Source organism: Anas platyrhynchos, chromosome 16 (genome assembly GCF_047663525.1).
Source record: "Anas platyrhynchos isolate ZD024472 breed Pekin duck chromosome 16, IASCAAS_PekinDuck_T2T, whole genome shotgun sequence".
In the NCBI taxonomy this organism is placed as follows: Eukaryota; Metazoa; Chordata; class Aves; order Anseriformes; family Anatidae; genus Anas; species Anas platyrhynchos.
Genome location: NC_092602.1, coordinates 3,564,813 through 3,588,990, shown reverse-complemented (window position 1 = coordinate 3,588,990; position 24,178 = coordinate 3,564,813). Strand labels below are relative to the sequence as shown.

Sequence of the window (24,178 nt, the reverse complement as noted above, 5' to 3'; positions counted from 1 at the left end):
CAGAAAAATAAAATTTTTAAATTATAATTACTCGAGGATGAAAACCTATGATGAGGTTTATATTTGTTCTTTTTTTTCCAATATGCTGTATACTGAGAAAACCCAGATGTGATTCAACAAAAAAATGGGGATTACATCCTTGAGTTGGATCTGAAGATTTCGTGCTTGCAAAAATATATGCCCACTTTATTTCGTAAACATGAAACATCTTATTACGTTAAATGGTATTACTCATATGTGTAACTTTTTGAAGAATCAGAACCTTACAATTAGATTGCGTATTGTTTGGGAGAGATGATTTTTCAAGGGAAAATATAGTACTCTATATTTTTTTAAAGCATTGTATTTTTAATATTTCATGTCTATCTCACTGGTTTTAGAAGTAAGAATGCAACTAGCTAAAGTGCCTTGGTTTTCCACAGTCTCCCAGGTGGATAGGATCTGCAGAGAATTGCTTTATATTCCATTTCCTGCAGTCACGCAGGTACTCACTACCTTTGTTCTACTTTACTTCAATTAGTAAATGGGCTTTCCAGAAATGAAACACAAAGTTTGATTAAAACAGAGCACAAACCATTCAGAGATATTACTGTGGAAATAAAGAAATGTCTCTGGGAGTAAAACAAGCTTGGTGCTATGGGCAACATCACCTGTGGAACCCTTTTCAGTTGTTCCTCTAGAGCTGCGGATATTAATTTTTGCCAGGTCATTGCGCAACTTTCAAGAGCTTCAACCACTTCTGGAACTGTGGCAAGAACACTTGCATCACTGTTTAGATTTATAGTTGGCATGTCCAGTTTAATTTCTCCTGTTGGGAGAAAAGGCATCTGAAATTAACTGTCTTGTTCCACCAGCACTGTTAAGGTAACATCACTGAAATGGCTTACACCTTCCATTTTGCTAGCTACTTGAGTATAGGTAACATACCATCTGCTCTGCCTATTTGAGAATATGACAAAAAGCATCCAGTTGTTTCACAGTTAATACAGTGCAAACAAAGATATATTCCTAGAAGTAACTGAAAAGCTCTCAGCTTTCAAGCTTCAACGCAACCTCTAAGTATTAAAAATTAGGAATAGGGCTTTGCTGAAGAAGAATATCAGTCTGTTAACTGAAGACCATTACATTCTCCTCAATGGTGTGACACTAACCCCTATCAGAGACACGATGCTAAACTTCATGTCAAGTCTGCTTTGGTCTTCTGCCTTCTATATCCTGCTATGGCCTGAGTCCCCTGAACATTGGAAAGAACTGAGGCATGATTACCCTCCCTCCTAATTCTTACTCCAGGCTGTTTGAAACTGATTTAGTCCATTCCTCATATGTGTGCTATGCTTCAGAGCAGTAAAAATACTACTGTGATCAGCAAAAGAAACTTTAATCAGATCTGGAGCTTCCCCAGAAACTGTATGTGTTATTCTAAACAAAGCCATTCCTAGGTGAACCTTCTTCTATTGTCTTGTACTCTAATCAACATAGCACTGGCATAGGCAGAATACTCACCTTCAATTTGCTGTACCATCTGCTGAGTAATACTTGAAAATTCTTGTGTGCTTGTTAGGAGCTCACTCCCCATTTGAGTATTATAGTACTCAACAGGCTGTTCTTTCTTTCCTGCAACCTCAGTCTCAGATAAACTTCTTTTTTCAGAGCCTGTGCTTTCACTATCTGGATGTAAGGAAGCTTCCTCAGACCGCTGCCAATTACAGGAGAGAGCAGGAAAAAATAAGTATAATTCAAACAGGAACCATAGATTAGATGGTTTGTATTTATAAACAAATAAACAAAACCCTCAGCTTACTACTACTTCACTTAAGCATTTGGATAGGTTGTTCTAAAATTTAATTTAAATGTATCTCATTCCATTTCACCTCTTTAGGACTATTCTCTCCACAAGTTCTGCAGGAGAATAGCTCCAGCATACTTTCACAAAAGTCTATCAGCACAAAAATAGAAGTATGTGGTGTCACATTCTTAAATGTTTCTTATATAGGGTCAGGCAATTCAATGAAATGATGACTGTCTCCACATCCTTATAAAATTTTGGGAAACAAAATAAAAAGCATTACCCCAAACTTCATTTTGGCATAAGAAGGTCATTCATGAGAGGATTTCATATACGTAGTCTACATGGTCAGCAGAATACTAAATAGGCAAATCACGCACAGAAAACTGAAAACTTCACATACAAAAGCCATAAAACATTTACCTGTGAGATGACATTCTTTAGCATCAAAAGAGTATCAGCAGTCAGTAAACCAAATTCTATCATTTTAGGAAGAACCTCGTTAGCTTCAGTCAGGTCATTAGGTTCAGTAACTGTTTCTAAACAGTATACAAACAATTAGCATACAGAATACAATAATTAAGTAATTAATAATTGTACAGAACACAATTATTAAAACAATTGTATAAATTGTTTTCCATAACAAGTTAAAACTCCAATAAAGCAGACTGCCATTGTAATAATAAACTAGGCTTGATGCAAGCCACTTTCAAAACTGCTGCTGGTTTTAATGTTGCAGATTTTTTTGATGAAGTTTTATTGTTTCAAATTTCATGATTTTAGAGAAACTGAAAGTAATAGGCACATACAAAATACTTAGTAGCTTTAAACCACACATGCTGCTGCTCAGTGAGTGAATCCACATAAATGTATGCTGGGATCAGTGGCTGGCACTAAGTTAGAGTTAACAGGCAGCTGATTGTTCCTGTAAACAGGCATGGAAATACTTGTTTGTTTCAGTTTAGAAGCTGTTTGTTTCAGTTTAGAAGCTTCAGATTAGAAGGGACTGGAACTAGATACTGAAGTCTGACCATGACCAGAAACAGCAGCTATTGTCACTGGCTTTATTATAAAAGTATGAACTATCAGAATAGAACCTCTCTCTCACATGCTGCTATTGTATATCAAAATTTGAGTCAGGTCTGGATGTTTGATAACCCCAGTTGTGCTTATTGCCACCTTATGGTCCAACTTTCACATACAGCTCCTCATTCTCAATGCACTTTGTACAGTTCTAGCAGTTATAGTAACCAAATCTCATTAGTTCCTCTGAGAGCAGCTTGAAAGCTTCATCCCTGTTGGCAAAATGTGGAAGATACGTAATTTTCCAAAAATTTAATATGAAAAGTGTTCTTGATTCCTGGCTCTACTCTACTCTAAGAGCATTCCTACCCAGTTAGGAATGGATAGGCACTAGCCTAAGTCCCAGTCATTACCACTGAGGGGAGACCTCACCGCTCTCTACAATTCCTGGAAAAGAAGTTGCAGCAAGGAGGTTGTCAGCCCCTTTTTCTCAGATCAAAAGTTATAGAACATGAGGAAATGATCTCAACTTGCTCCAGGGGAAGGCTAGATTTAATATTAGGAAGAATTCCTTCATGGAGGGAGAGGTCAAGGATTGGAATAGGCTGCCCAGGGAAGTGGTGGAGTCCCCATCCCTGAAAATATTTAAGAAATGTGTGTATGTGTTGCTAAGGGACAGTGATGGGACACAGCAGGTCAGGTTGTCAGTGGGACTTGATGATCTCAAAGGTCTTTTCCAACCTAAATGATTCTATAATTGATACAAAGTCTGGAAACATAGAGCCAGCAGTTATTCAGGACAAATACCTTTGGTGTCTCTCAAAAAATAGACACTAGCATCTGACACAAATTCTTCAGGAATTTCATCAAGAGCCGCATACAAATACACTTTGTCAGCTTTCTGTTCTGTTAACTGAAGCAGGAAACATGAAGGAAGAATGACTGTTACTATTTGCTGCCAAGTTTCCTAACAGCAAGACAACGTTTGCCTTCTATAAGCAATGGAATAGAAGCATTATTTTAACTACATTATCCTCACATTGCTGTCCAAGTAAACAGGTGACATAAAAAAAAAAAAAAGTTTTAAAAAATCACTCAGCTAACAGTAAAAAACAATGTTAATTTCCAGACCAACAGGACTAAGAGCAACAGTGCTTGAAACATAAAAAAAATGGACCACAGTTAAATGCCCCCCATAGAGCCTTTCTGAGAAAGTGCAAGCACCTATTCCCCTCCCACTGCATCTCAGTCATAAACTAAATATAGTTATAAACGCCAGACTCCATCCCAAGTGTCTAATTAGGCAAAAGCCTCGAGGTACAAAAGCCTTTTTTTCACTGTCGCTTACAGGATCCTCCCATGGTGTCTTTATCTAACAATCATTCTAACTACAACTTTTCTGTTACAAGCAAACCTGGGAATAGCTAATGTGGTAGCTGAGTAACTCACTACCATGTTTCCTCACTAAAAACATAGAGTTTTGCTAAGTAAACTACCTTTGTAATGTCAGTCAATTTCAGAGGCTGTGGTAGACACCACAGGCCAATGGTTTCAATGAAAATTTTTGTTCTTGTAAAATGTTCTGTTCTGCTCTGAGTCCTTGGTCTGCATTGTACCTCCTTAATTAGCCCATCAGTTTTACTGATATATTTGCATCAGAAAGCCAGAATCTTCATACCCCAAAAGAACAGAGTGAATACAACAGACTTACATGGGGTGTGTGTTCCACACCGTCAGCTGCAACTCTTTGCTCTACTTCACTCAATTCAGACACGCTAGAGAGAGCTGATACATGACCTGACACACTTTTATTGTCTGAGGGTTCCGGATCAGATGTCTTACTTTTCTGAGTCGTGTCTAAGAATAACACAAGAGAACTCACTTAAAGAACAGGTATTCCATGCACATAAGATGGATCCTTCCAATTTTCTTCTAAAATTAAGTAACTGACCTTTTTCTTCTCCATACAGTACTGCCTTTCAACAATCAGACATCCATACATTTTCCCAAAGGAGAATACTCTTGCTGAAGGACTGAATCCAAACATGGAAGTGACCATGCTACATTCTACAGGGCTTTATCTATAATATCTTTATCAGCATTTTCCAACACAATTGACTTCTTAGTATAAAATAAATAGGTTAACAAATTTCAAGATGAAAGCATTTTGCAAAATGAACCTTCAAAAAAAAATTATTTTTTTTGTGTGTGACTGATCTATGATGAGGAAAATGTCTGTAGCAATGCCACGCCCAAGAAACAAAGGTGAAGACATTGTAACACAGAAACAACTACATGAATTCCAGGGCCATTCAAGAATTTCAAATGTTATTTTTCCTGTCTTTCAGATGTTGCACCATGTCTCCTTCCCCTTTCAGCACAGGCTTCTAGACAGTTAAAAGGTGGAAGAAGCATAGTTGCATCCCCAACTGGAAAGATCACACTTCTTTGTGTGCTATAATTATTATGAAGCAATATTAATTCTCCCTGTCTTGATGCCTTTAAGCACCAACTTGCAGTGTTGTAGCTGCATCCACTGAGAGGTACAGAGTGGAAAGTTGTGTCACATCACTCCTTTAGTCTACTTATACATACATCAGACTTCATGCTTAACTTTGCACTTTTTTACACAGTAAGAACAAAATTCTCTTATGGATATAAAGCACCAGAGCAGGACTCTTGCTTCTGCAAGTAACTGTTTCGGAAGCTTTTGAGTTATTAGCTGGGCACAGCTCAAGGGATGGTGGGGCAGGGAATGGGGTAAGGAAAGGGACTGGGACTCTAGAGATGGGACATGTAGGGGCCTGAAGGAGAGAGGAACAGCTGGAGAGAGGGCAGCAGGAAGGGTTTCAGGACTAGGCAGGACTAGGGAGGGTCCCGCAGGCCGGGCAAGCAGGGCAGCCTCACCCGCTGCTTCCTCGGTCTCCTGGGGGCGCCGCTCGACCCGCAGCAGCAACACCCCCGCAGCTTTCCTCTCTTCATCATCCTCAGCACCGCGGCTGAAGAAGCTCAGCACGGTCCGCGCCCCCTCACCGCCGTGGCGGTTCAGCAGCTCCTCGAAAGGCGCCGGATCACTCAGCCCCAGCGACGCGAGTGCTTGGTCCCGCAGCCACCGCACCCGCACGTCGTTCAGGCTCATGGTGGCGAGGCCCCGGGCGGCCGCCTGACGCCGAGCGGTATCCGGGGTAACGGCCCGGGGAGGAGCGATGGCCGCGGCCCGCCCAGCGGCCGCCTCACGACCAACGGCCGCCTCACGCGCCCTTCCCGCCCAACGGCCGCCTCACGCGCCCGGCCCCCTTCCCGCCCGATCGCGTTTACCTCAGCCCCCGCCGCCCGGCGGGCTCTGTGTGAGGCACGGCCAGGGCCCCAGGTGGCTACGTAGGGATGTAAGGGCCGGCTCCGAACAGCGTAAAGAGTGTTTTTATTCGGAATTAGTATGAAATAAGTGCAAATTTTAACTGGCACGGTTATTAAGCAATATGGCAATATTTCCTTTCCACAGCTGTAAAGCATTATGGCAATATCCCCATTATTACACATGTAAAAAATGACCCCTTTGCAGTCTCCCTGCAGCCTCCCCCCATCCTGCTGGGTAAAAACAGCTTTGATACAGCGTTAGACAAACCAGGCTTTTGTGTCATGGGGTAGCCAAACAAGCACACCTGATTTTAAGACCCATTCTTCATTCTTGATAACCTTATTCATAGGAGTAGAAACTTTCCACATGACGATACCACATTGCACGAAGATCTTTTAGACAGTGCAAGTTTTTTCCGAGGCTCTTACCCATAACAATCACTGCAGGTGCTTTACAGACCAGCAGGTATCACAAAATTCTTCATTACTGAGAAGTAAGAGGGCTGAAAGTTCAAGTTCCCACACCTAATCCTGCCTCCTGTACCATTAAATATGACTGTGGCTTCTGAAACATTAAAGTAGTAATTCAGGGCAGAACTCTGAACATAAAGTTAACATTTTTAGTGCAATTTTAAATATGGCCAAAGAAGAGCATGTCATGTTGCTATGTACATGTTTATATTATGTTATCCTTCTGGAATAAATACTGAAAATAGATGTTGCTTCTGTTGCACTGCTAAATTGTTCCCAAAGTACATGAGATGGTAGCTTGCCTAAGTATATGATTATATGAGTAGTAATGAATGTTGAATATGATTAAAATGTTTCAGATAACTTAGAAATAATTGGTCAAGAAAATAAACAGCTTAAACAAAAAAATGCCTACACTGGTTTTAGGACAAGCAGTAACACTTTTTTTTTTTTTAAGAATAAAATTAATTTACAACATTAGTTTATCAAGAAAAATGTACAGTTTATATCTATACTTTACAAGATGCTCCAAATTGTTATGTAGTTCTATGGGAGGTATATATTACAAAATTATTTGGCTGCATTATAAGGCAATCAGTGAAAAACACTGTCCTACTAGAACAATCCCAAACACTTCTGCTGACAGCAACCAAACTATGCCATATCATCTTTATTAAAATGTAAAGAAATGTGCTTAAAAGAGAAGGGCGTAAACTTGTATCCTCCACCAGTGTAGAATTTGTTCTGAAATTCCACCCTGAAACAAGATAAAAAACAAAATCTGGATATTAATCCAAAATGACCAATTGTCAAACAACAGAACTGTACAACACGAGAAACCAAATGAAACCAATCCTAATCCCATCACTTACGCTTTCTGTGCAGCTACTTAACCTTCCTATCACAGTCACAGGCAAATTTGATGTTTCTCAAGAGACTCAAACATACAGACATTCTGCTGTTATGGCTCATATCTCACTAAAGTCTTATTAATTAGTTTTTGAGTTGCTGTTAATTGTTTTGCCAATCTACAGTATCATGATGACAATACTTAGCAATGCAAATAGCTCTGTATCATGTGTTTATATTCTAAATGTCTGCTTTTTCTTACATTGTAAATTTTATCAAGTTTCAAACTAAGTCCCTGAATCCACTCTATAATGTGGAACTCGTGATGTTGAGACTAAAAAGGATGAAAATATTTAAGGGTTGGCAGTCCCACTTTAGCAAGTTTTACTCAGATATAATGTTCTGAGCCAAATAAATAAAACAGACCAGAGCCATTCGGTGATATAGCCAGATGGAAACTTAAAATGTTTATCAAAGTGACTAACATTCTATGGTATGAAAAGCTAAAATACTATAAATCAAATGTCCTCATTCATATTTCACATAATAAACTCAATGTGGTAGAGGTCAATATACACCATAAGCAAATATAATATTTGAATGTACTGAAAGTATTCCTGAGGAATATTCACATTCAACTAACAAGCCATTTATTTGATGCAATTAGATAAAATCTACTAAAATAACATTAGACTATTTAACTTTACACTTATTAAAAAGTCACATAATATTTTGAAACAAAAATTCCTCTAAAGAAGCCAGTATACACTGTAGTGAGGTAAGTATAAAATGGTGAGTTAAAACTTACCAGTGAAGTCGTATAGCATGGAGAAAAGCAGAAAGCCCCTCCATTACCAAAAGAATACAAACTGTTAGCACAGCAAAAAAGGCTAGAACGGGGACTAGCAGTAAGACACCATATGTTGTATCCACACGAAGACCCACTCTCATCACCATTTGCCAAAGAACTTCTGATAGTTCTGGAAAAAAAAAAAATCATAATTCATGTTGATACTGCACACATCCACCAAGTGAGCTACTCTACTTGACCTGTATTGTATCTTAACCAGGATTACAGGATCTGCTGAGCATGGAAACTACAACCAAGTCTTCATGCTAACCCCCCCCCCCTTTTTTTTTTCCCCTTTTCCTTCAAGAAATACTTAAAGGTACATCTCAGTTTCAAAATAAGGTCTACTGTAGGCAACATTTTGCACTATGATATTAAGACTTCAGCAAGTTTTAAATACCTTTCAAACTGGTCAATTAAGGGAAGGTAAGAAATGGTACAGTGGACACTGATATACTATTATGTAACATTGTACCCAGATAAATCAACTTCCACACAGCCAAGAACAATCAATGAAAAATGTTACTAGGTTTCAAACAGTAAGTTACAATTTTAGTTTTGGGGCTTTCCATAGATGTTTATATAGATGTTTATAGTTTAAATAGTTTTTATTATTATTATTATAAAGTAAAATATAATTTCATAGTAGTATCGCTTCAACAGGCCAGCCCCACTCTACCTGGCATTAAAAATCAAAACAGATTTAAAATCAACCAAAAACCAACAAAAATACTTACGTGCATGAGCAAGACTTAATGCCCAGAGTCTCAGATACGAGGCTGTATTAGAAATACATCCAAGACAGTATTCAATGGTATGAATTGCTTGATTCATAAAAACATCTGCAAAATTAAACTAAAATATGAAAATACATTTGTATTCATTTGAACAACATAGCACAGCATGAAAAAAAAAAACATTCATCTGCAAATCTTACTATACAGAAAAATCTGTTAAGGGGTAATACACTGACTTCATATCAAATTTTAAAAAAGCCCCTGGCACGTTTAAGAGCCTCATTACAGAATAACCACCACCACAAAAAAAATCAGATGCTACAGTTTTCTAGTTAGTTTCCCTAATTACTTTGTGGACAGATGTATGCAAATTTATGTTTTCCACATGGAATATGATCTAATACTTGAAAAATAAAGGTAGTAAAACCAACCACATCTCCAATTCCTATTCTATTGATATCGCAAGTTTCTGAATCATTAAAATTAGCGTTAATTATTAGTAATACAAGTGACATAGAAGCATTTACATTAATAATGAAAAATCTAAATTCATGTGTTTGTTGCTAGTAGAGCACCAAGCCTAATACCACTGCAAGTTTCAACTCCTTTGCAAGAAACTAAAACATTTTATTTAAGCAAACAATTCTTCTATTTTCTACACATAGCAAGCAAAATTCTACCGCCCCCAGTGAAGTAACTACTACAGGTAGACCGCACACTCAGAAACCGAAGCAGTTTCCTGGCTTTAAAAATCTACATGACGTCAGTGGAAACAGTAAATACTTTTAAAGATTTGGCCAAACTAGATAGCAATAATAGCTAGGACTAGAAATTCAAGTTAATGTCTCCAAACCGCCATTAGAAATAAGCTTTGTCACATCTGATTTTCAACTATAAGAAGTTTTCTCTAGGTGGAAAGTCAAGGCTAATTAACAGGAAATTGCATAGCCATCTTCTTTCCTTAATGTTAAGAATCCATAAAAGCATACAGGAAAAAAAAGAAAATTTATACCACTTCTTCAATTAAAAAAAAAAACAAAAACAAAACAACTCTAGTCTGATTCAAATAAAGCCCTCTTCATGTTCTCCACTACAGATAGATGTGGTTTGCTGTACCACAATCTGAACATATCAACAAATAATGATAAAATAGCAACAAACAAGAATACACTAATTGCATTCATGCATCAAGGTATTTGAAAAGGCTCAGCTGATATTCTTAGAAATTTCCATGGACTCAGTACACAAACAATCTTCTTGATTTTCAACTTCTCATTTGCTTTCAAGGACACACTAATTAGAAATTAAGTAAGATAGTCACCTCCTCTTCTTCCCCCTCTCTGTGACCACTGTCTGAATGACTGTTTCCTTCTTCCACATCATGAGATCGCAGCAGAGAAAGTTCTTCTTCACTCTCTTTTCGTATTAGCTTGTAGCCACTCTGCAAAATTGATATGCATCATGTCTGTTTGCTAAGTGGACTCTCAGTGTCAAAGTTTGTTTAAAGTAGTTGCAAGAAGTAACATTCCCAAAGGCAAAAATGACCAGTGTAGAGGAACAAAGCATTATCATACATTACAGTTGAGAATGTGCCATGTTGCGTAGAAGCATCTAGTTATGGACATTATTCTGTATGCCATATTACTAGCTCAATTTTTCTATACTGAAGAAATATCTAAATGTATCTCAATACTCACCCTGTACGTTCTAATGCCTCGTCTTCCACTGTGCAACCAATATAAATAAAGTGGTTTTCCAAAAAGCATTACGGGAACAGAAAGGAAAGCAATACTCAGTAAAAACCTCTGTAGACCAACCTGTTCATAAGTAGGAAAGAAAGAAAATTAGATCAGGTTCCAAAATCAAAATTAGTAAAAGCCTTCCCATTTTCCTTTAAAAAACTGTTTGAGCAAAATATGAGAAAAATACTACTGATATCAGTGGGCATGTACTCCAATTTGAAAATGCATGTACGTGCAAGTATTTACTTAATCAGGCCCTTAAATGGGGTTACAGGCACCCGACACCTTCAGGACTTGGTTCTAAGTTAATGCATGACTGATGCTCAGTGTACTAAGATTTATTTTATTTTATTTTATTTTTTTAAGAGTACACAGGAAAGCATCAAAATCACAAGAATACTGCTCTGTTCTCTAGCCTCAACAATAAACTGGGAGATTTTGTTCTTGTTCTAGTAACATATTTTTACAAGTCACTACATAAAATCTTAAAACTAAGAATGAAAAAATCGTACCGTTCATTCATTTTCCCCTTAGTCTGATACATTCCCCTTCATAGGAGAACATGACTTGTAAAGAAGTTAACTGCACAGGGAACACAGAATCATCAGAAGATTGCAAGCACATTACTGACCTGCCCAGTATAAAAGACATCTGTTTCACCACCAGGAAACAGGAACATGTTAATAAACTCAATCAGAATGCTAGGAGCAGATGTAGAGTCCTCTGCAGAGTATGCTAACCACTTAAAGAAGATCATAAACACAAGGTAGCCAAAAATGCACATCATGAATAAAAGTTCAGGAAGAAAAACCAAATAAATATTGTACTTCTTCTTGAAATGCCTGAAAGATAAAAAAAAAAAAGGGAAAAAAAAAGTTTTACCAAGAAAGGTCAGGATAAATATGGGGCCCAAACATGATTTCAATGAAACAGAACAGTGGTTGCACTTTTATGGAGAAGGATTAAAATTAGAATAAAAAAATAATAATAATTTCTTCATATTCAGGAAAATTTAACCAGGTATTTCAGTGGAAATCAAGACCATACGAAGCATGTACTTGTATTTAACAAAAAGTAAAATAAGTTATCACATTTATCAGTCGCTTCAGATTTTTTGGCATAATACTGACCCATTGCCTCATTTATGTAAAAGGAAATCTCCCTGTTACTGTCTTAATACATTTTTTTTATTATTTTTTTTTTTTTAAACACGATAATAGATCTTCACTTCTCTTGGCAGGTTAACTGTTATAATTCAAGACTTGACAAAAAGCATGTAATGACAATATTATCTTAACTTTTTGTACTTACAAGTGGTTAAACACCCCCAATACAACTCCAAACGTCATGTGAGCTACTCCAAAAATCACAGACATTTTCATTTTGAAAGAATTTAAAAAACTGAGACGGTTGCTTGCCAAATTCCAGATCTGAGGAAGAAAAAAGACAAAACACACATTTCAGAACAATGTAATAACAGGAATAAAACAGTATTCTTCTTCTATTAGGACAGCATAATTCTACCTCAAAATGAAATCACAACTGAAGTCTGAGTTCTGTGAAAATAGTTAAGTCTTTCTTTGATTCATAAATGAACAAACATTTTGAATGGAGAGAAAAAACATACTATGGGAAAAAAAAATGTTTATCTTCCTAATATGCATACCAAAGCCTAATTTAAAGATGAGTAATCATCACAAAGGAGAATTTAAAAGAATAAAACTAACCGGATCGATTCCAAAGGGATAAGCTCCATTGTATACACCAGTAACATTTGGATCCAGCGTTAAAAATTGATTAGACTTCAGATCCTCAAGACTGCAGAGAAAGAAAATCACAATCAGATCTAACATGGTTTAAACACTGTGGCAATGTATACCTTGCATTCTGCAGGACACTACTCCTGCTTTCCATAACTAAAGCATTCACCCAGATTCAGCCTGTAAAAGGATAAAGCAACTTCTAAGTACAAGGGATCCAGCTAGTAAAAATAACAACCAAAATCAAGGCTCTGAACCTGTTCTTAATTCACTGTCTTTAAAAGGAAAGTTTCTAGATTTTTTTAATTCTGCATTCCCCTAGAATAAAGCTTCGTTGTAAAAGCTCCCAATTTGCTTTTACATAAAATTCACTAACAACCACTCAAAGGACTGCATATTCAAATGTAAAAGGGAAAAATAAGGTTTCCACTATAAGTTCAAACTGTTTTTAATTAACAAATCACTTCCTTTAATTAACAAATTACTTGCAACCTTGTCACATTTGAACTGAAGTCAGTAGTTTTGACTCTACTTTAAGCCACTTCCTGTTTTTGAAATGCAAGCTGTGAACATTTAAATACCAAAAGGCCTTAACACCCTAAAATAATAAACTTATCCCAGTTTATGTGATTTATCAGAACTACTTTTTCACAGCCTGCTTTATTTTTTTTGCGCTATCAAGAAAGGCTGTACATAGACTAATATTTGCTAGATAATTAATGTCATTGTACCTTTACAGTAGATACCCATACTTCTTGGCTAATTCCAGAACTGTATTCTGGGACAAGTTTCTCCAAAACTTGCCCTGTGTTTTCTATTTCTCTCAAAAACTTTGCTCTATCTATTTTCGTTAGTTACAGCAGAACAGTTGTACACTTTTAACACTTTGAAAGAAAACTGCTGGCTATCAGTAAATAAACATCCTGAACTAACCTCAAGAAGACCACAAGAAGAGATGCTGAACACCCCTAAGGAGCTTTAGACACTGAATTAACCCAAGAAATATTGCCTCTAAAATTAATGCATGTGAGCTCTTACCACCGATAATTATGCTAGCTGCAGTTTTTAATACAAGTTCCTAACTAGCATAGATAGCATGAGGGTACTGCAACGAAATTTGGTCCAGGAGGAGACTGATTTTTATCTAAATCTAATTATAAAAGTCTAGAAAATTATCTCAGTGATTGAGAACATGACAGCAAGATAACCCTATAAAGTAGTATTGGTAAGAGATTAACCTGACAGACCGACTGAATTATACATACTCCAATTCCAACAGCAGTTTTGGAAGAAATTGTGTTCTCTGTGGATTTTCCAATTTAAGCAAACAATTTTATTTTGTTTCTAAATAACTACTAATGCTTTTTTTTTTATTTTAAGAGTAGATGAAACTTTAGAAGAAACTTATTGCTTAGCTCACTAGCATTTGATAGTTTAACTAGATTTTGCTAGATTTCATTACTACTCTCAGTAAAAGGACAGCTAAAGGGCCAAAGGGTTAAACTGTTACAGGAAGTAGATTTGCTTTAATGATATAGCAAACGGAGGTATGCTACTCACCGCCAAACCTTCTGCTCAAACATTGCTGAAACATTCCATCCGGAACCAAATATATTTAATGACTTTGAAAAACAATCATTATAAATCAGTCCAGTGTATACAGAAAACAAACCCATCAATAAAATAACATATCGGCCTTCAAATAACATTTTCATTATCTGTAAGTATTTAAAAAAAAAGAAAAAAAAAGAAAACATTATTCATCATCTGCTATGTGAATTGCTATCTACACATTTCTAAAAGAAACATTTTTTGCCTCACAAAACTTCTAAAAAACTAAAAATTCTTGCAAATAATCTATAAATAGTATGAAGATCAATCAAAATGGAACAAACACCTTTTCTTTAAGCATCCAAATAAGCAATTTGCAAATACCAGTCACTAAATTACTGAGGTTCAGATCTCCACATTTGCAACTTCATGCCAAGAGATTTATATGCAAAGGCTGCATTAGGACATAGAGCTAGCAGCAGGTAGATTCAGAAAGACAACTTTGGTTTAAGGTGAATGAAGAGATTTGAATTTCCCATGCAAGCTCCCGTGACACAAACTGAGACTTTTCCCACTGGTATCCTTATACTAATTGAATAGCCTTTGTAAGCCACGTTTCTTCCCCTGGACTTCCCCTGGACTGTTTTTCAAGAAGTGAAGTTAATCTTAATTAAATATAATTCTAACAAGAGATGCAAGTGTTCCTGCTTTCCAAGTTTACGTCATTAAAAGATGAGATAAAATTAAGTGTTATTAATTTCAAACTACAGCTCATTTTCAGAAACAATAAAAGAAGGTGGAATTTGAAAAGCCATTTTCTCTTCAGGTTAGTCACTGTAATCCCATTCCGTAAAATTGACGCATTGCTAAGTAGCCATAGCAGAAGGAAACACAAGCCCCCTCTCTCAAATAAAAATAATAGTTTGTTAAAATTAATCTAAACAAGCATTATTAATCTTGACAAGCATTAATCTTGAGAAATATGGTAATTTTAAACATGTAAAATCCTAAAACAAAGAAAAAACACATGCACTAAAAATATTACTTTCCAGAAACACAGTAACTATCCAATTGAAACTATCTTGCTGGTGGAGGTTAAGTTATTTATAATTTTCTTTACCTCATCCTGTGATCTTTGTAACCTAGGATGGTTTTCATACAGTATTGTCAGGAGTGCAAAGATGAACATCAGCAGACCATGCCCAAAGTCTCCAAACATAATGGCAAACAAGAAGGGAAAAGTGATGATGGTATAGAGAGCTGAAATGGCAACATAACAGATTTCAGGCACATAGCACAATAGATGATGGTGGTATCTGAATTATGTGTAAGCAATTAAAGTATTTTAACCTCTTGATTTGTTCAGCTTTAAGTTTGAAAGACATTTCACCCCATGCTAACAGACATCTCACCCACACCATAAACTTAACTCAGTTTAAAGCTTGCTTATCTAAATATACCCTTTGTAGTGACAACTCCACAGATGAGCTTCAGCTCACAGTTCTATAATATATGAGAAAGTATATAATATATGAGAAAATAGTTATTTTCCACAGTTACTTTGACTCTGTAGTATAACTTACATTCTCCTGTAGAATGTGACATGATAGTCTCATACTCAAGATAGCTACAAAAATACATGAGGCTATTAAACTAATTGGGCCATACAACAAGCAGGATTTTTCAAGGGATGAGCTTGCATACTTGAGCAAGAACAGTAGCCATTACCAAGTTTTCTTCTTTTCCCTAAATATTTTTTCTTATCCAAGGTAAGGTTTATAAAGAAATATACAATCATTACTGCTGTTTTAATGCTGAAATAATGCACTAAAATTAAATCCAATCTTACTGCTTGGAACCCCATTTGTACTTTTGATGAGCTACTGAGGTTTTCAAACAGCTACTTGTATGGTTGTCACTGTTTTGCCACAACTGGCGTCTAGTTGAGCAAGGTATTTAAACACACAGCCTTACAAAACAAGCAATAATGGCAGCACAGCTCACAGTTCAGATGCTGGAGGACCAACCTGGATTAACTTCTCCATAGTTTCCAACTCCATAAGCATCAACAATATTTTGGAACCCTGAGGTGAATTTATTGGTACGTATCAGAGTTGGAGGGGGTTGTGTTGTCGGGATGGTATTCATGAATGAAGAAATTGTGGCTCCACTCTTCCTCTGATTACAAACAGAAAGAGAAGATACATTTATATGAAAACTCAGTTGATAATTTAATCAAAGTGAAAATGTTTTCTCTATCAACTGTTTCACTGATCTTGAAACATGCCTGAAGTAACCCTCAAATTTAACATTTATCCCTTTGTGCCTTTAAAAAAATAAAAATTACACTAATCTGTTCCTCTAAAAACACTAACATACAGTGTTCTAATCCTTACTTTATATGAAATATCAAATTTTAATAATTTTCTTATACAAAACACTAAAAAAGGCTCTGTCCATAAAGGAATTGTTTAGTATGAGTACACAGAGATCAAGACCTGCCTGTGACTGATTTTCACCCTATTTTATTTTTTTTCTTTCCTTATGCATATAGTTAGTTGAAGACAGAAATTCTAACATCTGTGAGCATTCAGCTGACTTACCGAACCTTCCTCCAACGCATGGCGCAAGTTTTGAAGATCAGCCACTGGACACCAAACCTCAGCAATTAAACATTTATTTGTGACATCAAAACTGCACAAGTTGAGTACATGATAAATGGCTTTCATCTTCTTTACTTGGATAACCCATGTATAGATGGATTCAGATGCTTTACACAGAACTTGGCGTAAGTAATCCTCAGTTTTTTGCAGCACCTTTGTCCAAGAAGAAAAACAAAAAACTTTCATTGAAAAATGTAGGAACATTTATGTTAACCACAGTAAAGCATTAAGTATTTGTTCAGTGATGAACCACATTTGTAGGAGGCCACAATAAGCACTGCCTTCTGTTTTAGGCAGTAGAATTATCCTGAAGTATAGTAAATACTTGCAACACAAGACCACGGACACTACATAGGGTCAAGTTCAGATCCATAGCTGCAAACATTTTAGAAACATATTAATGTATTTAATACTGTGATACATTAAGTGATTTCCTATAGTGCATTAACTACAGCAAAGGGAATATACTATTAGAATTTACTCACAGTACGAAGATCCTGAATACGAACGTTTAGTCCTTCTACAACTGCTGTGCGCTCATCCATGGTATTTGGATAGGGATACACATGACAGTGATAGCTACAGAAACACAGAAGTCTGTACTTAATAACCAACCTAAAGAAAAATAACAGCCAACCCCAGGCCCTAGTGAAATCTGCATGTTATACATGCTGCCTAATAACCACAGACCAGATTCAACTCACAGTCACTGTTTTGCCAATACTTAAAAAGGATTGCAGATAAAATGACCCATACATTTATTTGTATGTGAGATAATTATAAAGCTAGATGCAACTGAGGGGCTAGGAAAAAAACAGATTTAACTTCAAAACCTTGCATGAAATTAACATTTCCAAGGAAGGGGAGGAGGGGGGGAAACAAAGAAGAAAACAATCCAGACATAAAGAAATTATATATTTTATTACATATATTATTTATATATATATAAAATTTACTTCTTACCAGTCACAAATCTTCTTAACTTTCTGGCCAATTTGTTCACCCCAATAGGACACTAAAAACACAAACCATTTTGTGGTTTCACCCTGAAAAAAAAAGGTTAAGTTGATGAAGTTTGCTTTTTAACCGACAACTCTCCTGTGCTGTACTTATTCAAATTTGTTATTTTACTATATAATTAGAAAAGTGTCAGTAGCATTAACATTCCACCATTTTAGTTAAGAACAAAAAACAAAAATTCAAGTGTACCAATATTTCAAGGTTTTTTTTAGTAACATAAGCCTTGAAAAAAATTAAGTGTTACAAATTAGATGCAAAGCAAAATTTAAATTAATATTAGACAGCCATAGCTGCTAATTTACAAAGTGAATTTGTAAGTTTAGAGAAAAATCTTCATAGAAGGCTGACCATATTCCAGACTTTTTTCCTTAACTACTGAATGAATGAACAAATAAAAGGGTTATTAAAAGGTAATGGCCTGTATAGACCTGGTTAATAAATATCCAAGCAGGCATCTATGCCACGCATTTTGATCAAGGTAGCCAAACAAAAGACACAACTATTCCACAATAAAGTTCTGCAATAAAGGACAAGACATATGACGAGCAGCCAAGGTCACTTGGTTTGTTCAGCTGGAAGGACAGAAGGCTGACGGGAGGCCTCAAGGCACTGAGCTCTGCTCTCTGGGGACAGCGACAGGACCCAAGGGAACGGCATGGAGCTGGGACAGGGGAAGGTCAGGCTGGGCGTTAGGGAAAGGTTCTGCACCCAGAGGGTGGTCAGGCACTGGGACAGGCTCCCACTCACAGCCTGATGCAGTCACAGCATCAAGCCTGCTGGAGTTGGAGAAGTGTTTGGACAACACTTTCAGACATGTGTTTTAATTTTTAGGTAGTGTTGTGTGGAGCCCAGAGTTGGACTCCATCATCCTTGTGGGACCTTTCTAACTTGGGATATTCTGTGATCAAGCTGAGCCATGAAAAATTAATTGCTATTCTTAGAGTTATGATGGAATTGAGACCTCTAATTTTGAAGCCTTGGAAGTAATAATACTTGAAAATGATTTTCTCTCTAAAGGCTCTAGGACATCATTTATATTCACTGCAGACCTGAGCAGCAATTCTTTCACATCATACAAAGCGAACAAACAAAAAAATAGTTACAATGTTTACTCACTGTATCTGGATCTTCCAGACATTCATCCAACTCTGCATACGTAAGAATAGTATAACCTTTACAGACTCTCCACAGCATTTTTTCAAACGCTTCAACTTTTGCTCGATGAACTAACCCAGATATAAATCTATGGGGAAAAAAAAAAAAAACACATTTGAAAAATAAGTCAAGATCCACGAGTTAAAATCTCAGAGCACATCATCACTCCAGATCAGTCACAAGAATTTAATATCTGTCAACTCTAAAGAAGGAAGTACTACCCTATATAGAAACTAACCAATATATAAAATAAAGATGCAATTTCTGTTTGGAAAACAGATGGATTATAAGTCTGAACAAACAACTAGAATATTTAATGCAATTTCTTTCTGCAGTAGTAAGGTCGTTAATTTTTTATTCAGTAAGGTACTCTAATAACGACATTGCAGGGAGCTGTGTCCCTATATCATTTTAAAGGCAAGTAGGCAATACCATTAATAATGTTACATTTACAACTGACTCAAACAGCTCATTGAAACACTGTGTGTTTATCCTGGAAAAACAGTTTGTACAGTAGAAGATGCTTTAAACACACACAAAAGCTTTATGACAGTATTCTTGGTGCAGACCTACTTATCCCTTTAAAGAATCCAGTTTTGTTTCAGAAATGCATTTGGGACACTCAGTCTAAAATGGTTTGACTCATCTTAAATCACTGGAGTCACACAACATCCCATCCTGAGAAACCAGCCTGTTATTTGCAGCAGCTCATCCAGCAGTTTTGAAACAGCACACCATGACAAGCTGGCATACCTCAGCTGAACCATACCTACCCAAGCTTGGCACCCAGTCTATGCATGCAGTTGTAATCCACAAATGGCTCGTTTTCCACAGATGGAAATTCTTCATAATTCATGTGTAAATGGGATTCATACTATGAAATAAAAGAAAGATCATTCACAGCATTCAGAAAAAAATATTTTAGTTCATTTATTATTCTATAGAAGAAAAGCTAATTAAGTAAAGTCTTTCAGTAAAACTACAAAAGCATTTCCTGCGTTCAACTCAGATAACAACGATATCTTGGGATCTCATGTGAGTCACTCAGCGATTATAGTCACTGTTGCAAAGGTTATGTGATAAATTTCTCAGCACAATTTACACATCAAAATAACACGAATATGACTTCATCGTCTGCTGGCATCAGCAGTAACCTTCAGATGAATCAGAGAAATCACAGAGCTCCCAAGTTTCAGGGCTGCGTTTTGCTGTGGATATGCCTAATGCCTGTACATACAAGCACAAGTAGTTGTGAGCCAGGTTCTCTAGGTACCAAGCAAACAAATAATGTACGGTGGTGTAAAACCCAACAGGAAGTCATGCACTTAACTACAAGCACTAACAGCACGCAACAGAACCATCACATGACACACAAATTATAGTCAAACACCACAAGTAGTACCTCTGCTGTTCTCCTAACAAACGTTTGTGTGACATCCAACATGCATGTGTATTCTGTCAGTTCAAGCAGATTTTTCCTCAGCTTTTCTTTGTTTTTATTTACTTCCCTCAATTCTGTTTCCAGTTTCTGCAGCTGTTCCTGTTACACGAAATAAAAGCGATACAGAATCGGTTACTCCATTTTGGAAACCAGGGGAGGATGAATTTTAAGCAAGTTAATTTGGCTTAAAAATAGGAACTTCTCAATTTCTTAGTTAACTTAAGCTCCATAAATTTTCTTCTTCAGCCTGCCAAAGATCGCTTTGTATCAAGTATACTTGATCCTCCACTAGCATCCATTAAGTCTGTTGTTACGACTCTAATCTGTGTTTGAGCTAAGTAAGGCAGACTTGGAATTAGAACTTGGAATGAGTCAGCTACCTATTCTACCGATAGAATTAGAGCAGAACAGAATGCTATTCAAAATTATAAGCACTCACAGGAAAGAGCACCGTGTTTCATTACACAACCAACATGGGAAAACAGAGTCTTGGGCATATAAAATTCCCACACACCCTGGAAAACATGGATGTTTATTTTTTTTATTACTTTAAAAATTTGTTTATCTGTGTTTTTATATATTTATTTTTGTTTATTTATTTTAATTTATATTTTAAACTGAGAACAGTTCGGGCATCTGGAGTGTAAAAAAAATTACCTGGATTTCTAAAATGTGTTTCAGCAAGGGCGCAGGAGGAGCAACATCTCCTTCAGGAAGAGGAATATCCGCCTTTTTAATTTCTTGTACTAAATACCCTGGAGAAAAAAACACAATCAGAAATGAAACTGAAAACTGCACAGTTGATCTTCAGCTGTTATTGAGGGCAGTGACAACACTGCAGCATCAGGCCCTAATTATTTTATTAATTTATTTTGGCAACAATACACAAAGAGTCTTCAGGAAGAACACAAAGGAAGGATAAAGATTAGTGCTCCATGGAGAAAAAGATCGACTTATGAAGTGCTAGCAACACAAGACAGAGAGCACTGCTCCCTTGGGCATTTGTAGAAGTAAACTATCTTCAGGGACCGCAGACCGAAACTTTCCAAGCGCAAGCACTTTTTAAGAAGCTTTTGACTCTTCATAATATGCTACTTTCTACTCCTAATGCCATCTGCCAAAAACTGATGCCCTGCTCAACATCCCATGTTCGGAATAAAAGGTGTTCAAACAAGGAGGCTTAAGAAACCCTGACAACGCCTGCAGCTCATGCTGGGCAGTGAGATTGCCACAACAGCTACTGGGATATTTGGCATGACCAGCACGTGGCTCTAATAAGAGATTTCAATAAAAGAATCTTTCAACAGCAGCTTTTCCTCTGGGTATGTTGAAGTAATCGGCATCCTGGCTGTAATGCTCTTCATGTTCTTTCTCTATTCCTTGACTATCATGTGAAAACGATTATTAGTAACTTAAAATGCTTTGGAGAGTGCTTGGAAGTTCAACAGCACTACATGAGAAATTTGGTTTTTCTTTTTAGTCAAGGGAATATCTAGAGTAACATTTCTATTTTCCAAGCAGCCCTGAGGCTGTAGAGTCTCTACCTGTACATGTATTGGAAACCTCACTGAACACAGCCCTGGAAAATGGGCTCTAGCTTACTCTGCTAGAGCAGACGGTGGGACTAGGTGATCTCTAGAGGTCCCTTCCAACTTAAACAAACCTGTGATACACTCAAAGCTGACACAGCGTATGAATGCAGATTAAAGAACATATTTGTATGTTCTGACCCAATTCAGCATTGCAGTCAAACAAGCCAGCTCTAGCTGCGAAGAGCTGCAGACACTCTATGTACTTGAGTGCATGCATTTTATTTCTTCACAGATAGGAAAAATGTCTAAAAGATTCCAAAACGTTAGAATAGTGCAACACTAGGAAAAACAAGAAAAGCTCTAGCTGAAACCTCCACTATAGATCCTCTGGCAAAGTGAACTTTATTAAAGCCACAGATGAGATGAAAATAGGTATGAAAATAAAGCTCACCAAGTATTCTTTCCATTTCTTCACATTTCTTTACTTCATTCACAAATTTTCTCTGAAATACACTTACATTTGGGTTGAGCTGAAGAAGGATAAAATGCTTATTAGGTGATGAAACAAAAAAACACCACTAAAAAACACAGCTGTTTCTCTGACTCCATGGAGCCAGTTTTGCATGTACCGTGCATGCAAAACTTTCTACAAGCCTTCTCTTTCTAAAAACTGCTTTTCAGCTAGGAAGCTATTTTAAAAAAGGCAGAAGTCTTCAAATAGCAAGGTTTTACTAAAACAGAATGATTTGAGTAAAAAGAATGAAAGACACTGATAACAAACTAACTCAAGTCTATTGGAGAAACCACCCCCATATTATTCCTACCATTTTAAGTTACTGCTTAAAGACTTCAAATTAATAAAAAAGAACCTATCGATAAATATTTTTTTGCTATGTATTTCCATAAAATCTATTTGAAATGTTGAACTTTGACCAGATCTTTTTCCCCACTTTCCCATGAGTGTGCATTGTCTCTGGTTACACGTTCAACTTTAAAATCTGGACTACCTGAAATGGCATCAGTGGCCTTTAAACACAAAACTCAAGTACTAATTCCTACAGGATCCTCCTACCCATTCTATTTGGTAATTAGTTGTTATGTAAGTTTTCCTTACTAAGATTTTGTAACCTACGTTTATGAAGAATACCTGAGAGAAATTCCAAAGTCTCAGTCAGCAAGCAAAGATCATATAATTACAATGAGACTATGCAGAAACAAAAGTTAATTATTGCCCAACCCATCTTCTATTAGCGAGGCACTCGCTTTCCTTCAAGGTGAACTGCTGCTCTGGGAACAAACTCATTTTACAGAGCAGCAGCGTGCGATGGTGAAGGAATGAGCTGACAGCACTGCGATGTTTCCATCGGTCTGTCAGTGGGGTGGCTGCACCTCCTGGCTAAGCACCTACAGACCGAGATCAGGGTGGCTTCAGGCGCACAACAGCCTCCCTGCAGGATGCTCCACCACCCCCAGAGCTTACAATACCCCTGTGAGGGGTGGGCTCGGGCCCTCCCCGCTGCCTCAGGAAGGCCGCGGCCTTCCCATCGCCCTCTTTTTCCCCCCCACACGGACCCTGCGCCCAGCCGGGGGTCCCCGGGGGCTGTTTCCAGCGCCCGCTACTCACGTCTCGGAACTCGGCCAGGCCGCGCTCGCCCACCTCGCTGAGGCACTCGTAGGCCGAGCCGCTCTGCAGGAAGAGCTGCGCCAGGCACAGCGGCTCCCCGCGGAACAGCGAGCCCATGGTGGGGCCCGGCACCGGGAACGGGCTCCAGGGGAAAGGACCCGAGGGGAAAATGAGGTGTGGAGGGGAGCTCAGCGGGGCCCGGCTCTGCCCCGCGCTGCCGCGGCCATCACGGCCCGGCCCGGCCCGGCTGCTTCCGGGGGCAGGGCCCCGAGGGGGCCGAGCGGGGAAAGGCGGAGCCGGGGGGGGGGGGGGAGCCAAGGGGGTCCACGTGGAAAGAGGGGAAAGGAGAAAATAAAGGGCTGGGAGGGGTAAAGGGGATCCTCTAAGCCCTGGGAATGTACCTGCGGGTGGCACAGTGGTTAATAACCGCAAGAAAAGCTGTAGGAAGGGTGTTGTGGGGGATAGGCAGCTCCAAGCAGATAATCACCACATCAGATTACAGCCCCCCAAAAAACTGCCTTATTATTGTCCTAAGGCAGCAATACTCAGTTCCTTGTTCCAGAAAGAGGTGTACACGCCAGCTTTACTTGGGTCTGCTGCCCCAGGGGCCCACCACA

The 24,178-nt window shown here is 37.7% G+C and overlaps 2 protein-coding genes across 4 annotated transcripts in view; both read right to left on the bottom strand.

Annotated features, from left to right (window-relative positions):
- Positions 1-6,079, bottom strand: part of DNAH10 (dynein axonemal heavy chain 10) — a 56,015-nt gene extending 49,936 nt beyond the window's left edge. Inside the window, exons 1-6 of one of the 3 annotated variants that reach the window (XR_011803779.1) lie at positions 5,717-6,079; positions 4,521-4,666; positions 3,617-3,722; positions 2,210-2,325; positions 1,504-1,696; positions 651-808 (exon numbers count right to left, since the gene is read on the bottom strand). Coding sequence is in view for 2 of the 3 variants with exons in the window: in XM_072024389.1 (XP_071880490.1) it covers positions 651-808; positions 1,504-1,696; positions 2,210-2,325; positions 3,617-3,722; positions 4,521-4,666; positions 5,717-5,948 (951 nt within the window). In the remaining variant the exon portion in view is untranslated. The remainder of the gene's footprint in view (positions 1-650; positions 809-1,503; positions 1,697-2,209; positions 2,326-3,616; positions 3,723-4,520; positions 4,667-5,716) is intronic. The other 2 variants (XM_072024389.1, XM_072024388.1) reach the window with 2 other exon arrangements.
- A 134-nt stretch (positions 6,080-6,213) lies between these two features.
- On the bottom strand, positions 6,214-23,841 carry ATP6V0A2 (ATPase H+ transporting V0 subunit a2). The gene is made up of 20 exons (XM_027469769.3): positions 23,562-23,841; positions 22,389-22,467; positions 21,063-21,160; positions 20,367-20,504; positions 19,738-19,838; positions 18,926-19,052; positions 17,753-17,835; positions 17,275-17,368; positions 16,730-16,942; positions 16,154-16,304; positions 15,247-15,386; positions 14,136-14,293; positions 12,543-12,633; positions 12,127-12,245; positions 11,447-11,657; positions 10,771-10,890; positions 10,395-10,514; positions 9,074-9,191; positions 8,295-8,466; positions 6,214-7,394 (listed from the first exon to the last, which is right to left on the bottom strand). The coding sequence occupies exons 1-20, from the start codon at positions 23,676-23,678 to the stop codon at positions 7,292-7,294; spliced, it is 2,553 nt and encodes an 850-aa protein (XP_027325570.1). The 5' UTR covers positions 23,679-23,841; the 3' UTR covers positions 6,214-7,291.
- Between the last annotated feature and the right edge of the window lie 337 nt (positions 23,842-24,178).

Coding starts and splice junctions, on each gene's coding strand:
- ATP6V0A2 (XM_027469769.3), bottom strand. CDS start 23,678: ATGGGCTCGCTGTTCCGCGGGGAGCCGCTGTGCCTGGCGCAGCTCTTC. Junction 15,387..16,153: donor CTATGGAGAAGTTAATCCAG/GTTGGTCCTCCA, acceptor TTGCCATTTCAG/CTCTCTATACCATCATCACT. Junction 12,246..12,542: donor ATCCCTTTGGAATCGATCCG/GTTAGTTTTATT, acceptor TTTCTTCCTCAG/ATCTGGAATTTGGCAAGCAA.